General features: G+C 46.3%; 1 protein-coding gene across 1 annotated transcript in view; it reads right to left on the minus strand.

Moving 5' to 3' along the window:
* Positions 1 to 441: 441 nt before the first annotated feature.
* Positions 442 to 2,004, minus strand: part of T265_02299 (hypothetical protein) — a gene marked incomplete at both ends in the record, with an annotated part of 11,105 nt that continues 9,542 nt past the window's right edge. Inside the window, one exon of the mRNA XM_009166503.1 lies at positions 442 to 597. Within this exon, the coding sequence (XP_009164767.1) occupies positions 442 to 597 (156 nt within the window). The remainder of the gene's footprint in view (positions 598 to 2,004) is intronic.

Genomic DNA, 2,004 nt, shown 5'->3' on the forward strand with positions numbered 1-2,004 from the left:
TTTCCAGGGATAGGGCGCACAGTTGAAGCGAGATTTGCCAACCGTGCATTCTTTTGCATCGCCATGGACGGGGGTGCGGAATGGTTCGACATGTTGCGGCAATATACGGAGAGCTCCAAAAGCTTCCGTACAAAAGCAGTGTCCACTGGGAGCGCTTTCCCCATTCCCACCTAACTTTGTAACCAATGAGGTAATGAGGCAAACGCTGAAGTCTCTTGTGAACCTGGTTCTCATATATAATCTCGCAAAAATCTAGTCGAACTGGAGTATGCAGATATCCTTCTCATCTTCGAAGGGGAGGAAAAGACGCATGTGCTTTGGAAGAACTGACCAAATTGTTTCTGTGGTTGGTGTGCAGCTTTTACCCACGCATTGTCACGTTATCATAATGATGTTACTTTACAACAGGTGGATGGCGTACCGTCAGGCATGATCATAGGGCTAGTCAGAGTAAAGCGCACGTTTCTTTGTAGTTGCAGGTAATGGAACAATTGGGTGGTAGAGTACGGTGAAGAAAGGGAACGGCATAGTTGCGAGTGTGCTATGAAACTGGGAAAAGCAGTGCCATACCGTCATTGCACCGGAATACTTCAGTTTCTATACAGCCCCGTAAATGACCTATTTTAGGGGGCTTGGGCCGAAGAAGTTCCAAGAGGTAGATCCGTTGAAGTGATAGTCTGATGCAGTATTGCAGATGAGGTCAATGCACAAATCAGCAATGCTCGGGTCGCGTTTGCTAATTTGAAACACCTATAGGGCCAAGGCGGTGAATACCAGGTAACGTGATTATTAGGCTGTAGTATTGACGTTTCTGTTGGATGGCTGAAATCTGGCACGTTTGAAAGTGGAACCAAGGCGTTATCAAGTCGTTGACGACAGTTTTCTCAAAACCATAGCTCCTGCTGGTCGGTGCAGGCAAATCCGTAGGGCGATAACTACATAGCGGTTGCTCGTTTGTGCACCCGGGATTTCCATTTAAGAACGTGCCTGTGCAGTCTCCAGCTAGATCACTATCATTAGCTGAGGCGGTTGGATCGCATCGGGTTTGGCCATGTTACTAACTCATTTATTCGGATATAGCTGATATGATTTCGGAAGCAGAGTGGGTTGCAATACCTCGACATGAACGATGATTTAGATGAAGCCCAGAAGGGTGCTCCTTGTTGGTTAGATTGCTACTGTGGTTGAATATGTGGTCATTATGAGTTTTGATGAGGAAGACCGAGCTGCCGATTTTATTAAGTTACATTGTATCGGTATCGGAAAGCAGTATTAAAGTGAAGCTGGGATTTAGTGCTTCAAACGGGCGGATTTGAAATCAAGCACCCACATACTTGTAGCACTTGTAAACTGCTCTTTTTCATGCTCAGTATCATCTTCTTTTTTCCATCATTATCAGTCACATCGCTGTACAAACGTTTGTTTTACTGAAATACAACCACTACCGCTCCTCAACTCTGACAGTTTCATTATTTGTGACATATCCACAGGACGCACAAGACCTTTTGTTCCTGAAAAACAGACGCTCTGTATTCGACGACTTCCACGCACTTTCTCATCCAAGCATACGAGCGACTGCCAAACTTGTGTCACAAAGATACGTTTAGCCGAATATGCAAAAGGAGATACGCACTTGGGCCAAGCACTGTCTTGACTGTCAGAAAAGCAAGATCCACCGACACACCATTTCTCCAACTGGTGTGTTTCAACTTTCCGACTCACGCTTTCGAAATGTACACACTGGCCTGGTTGGACTTTTGCCCCCATCCAGAGGTTTCACACACATACTCACCTGTGTCGACCATTTCACACGCTGGCTCGAGGACACCTCTGCCGAAATCGTTGCTAGAACCTTTGTCGATAGCTAGATCGCTACATTCGGTGTACCCGTTACCATTACCACCGACCGCGGTCCACAATTCACTTCAACACTTTTTCATGACCTCAAACGGCTACTTGGTACGGATCACTTCCGAACAACTGCATACCATCCGGCTGCCAACG

This window comes from Opisthorchis viverrini (assembly GCF_000715545.1).
Source record: "Opisthorchis viverrini unplaced genomic scaffold opera_v5_26, whole genome shotgun sequence".
Taxonomy (NCBI): Eukaryota; Metazoa; Platyhelminthes; class Trematoda; order Opisthorchiida; family Opisthorchiidae; genus Opisthorchis; species Opisthorchis viverrini.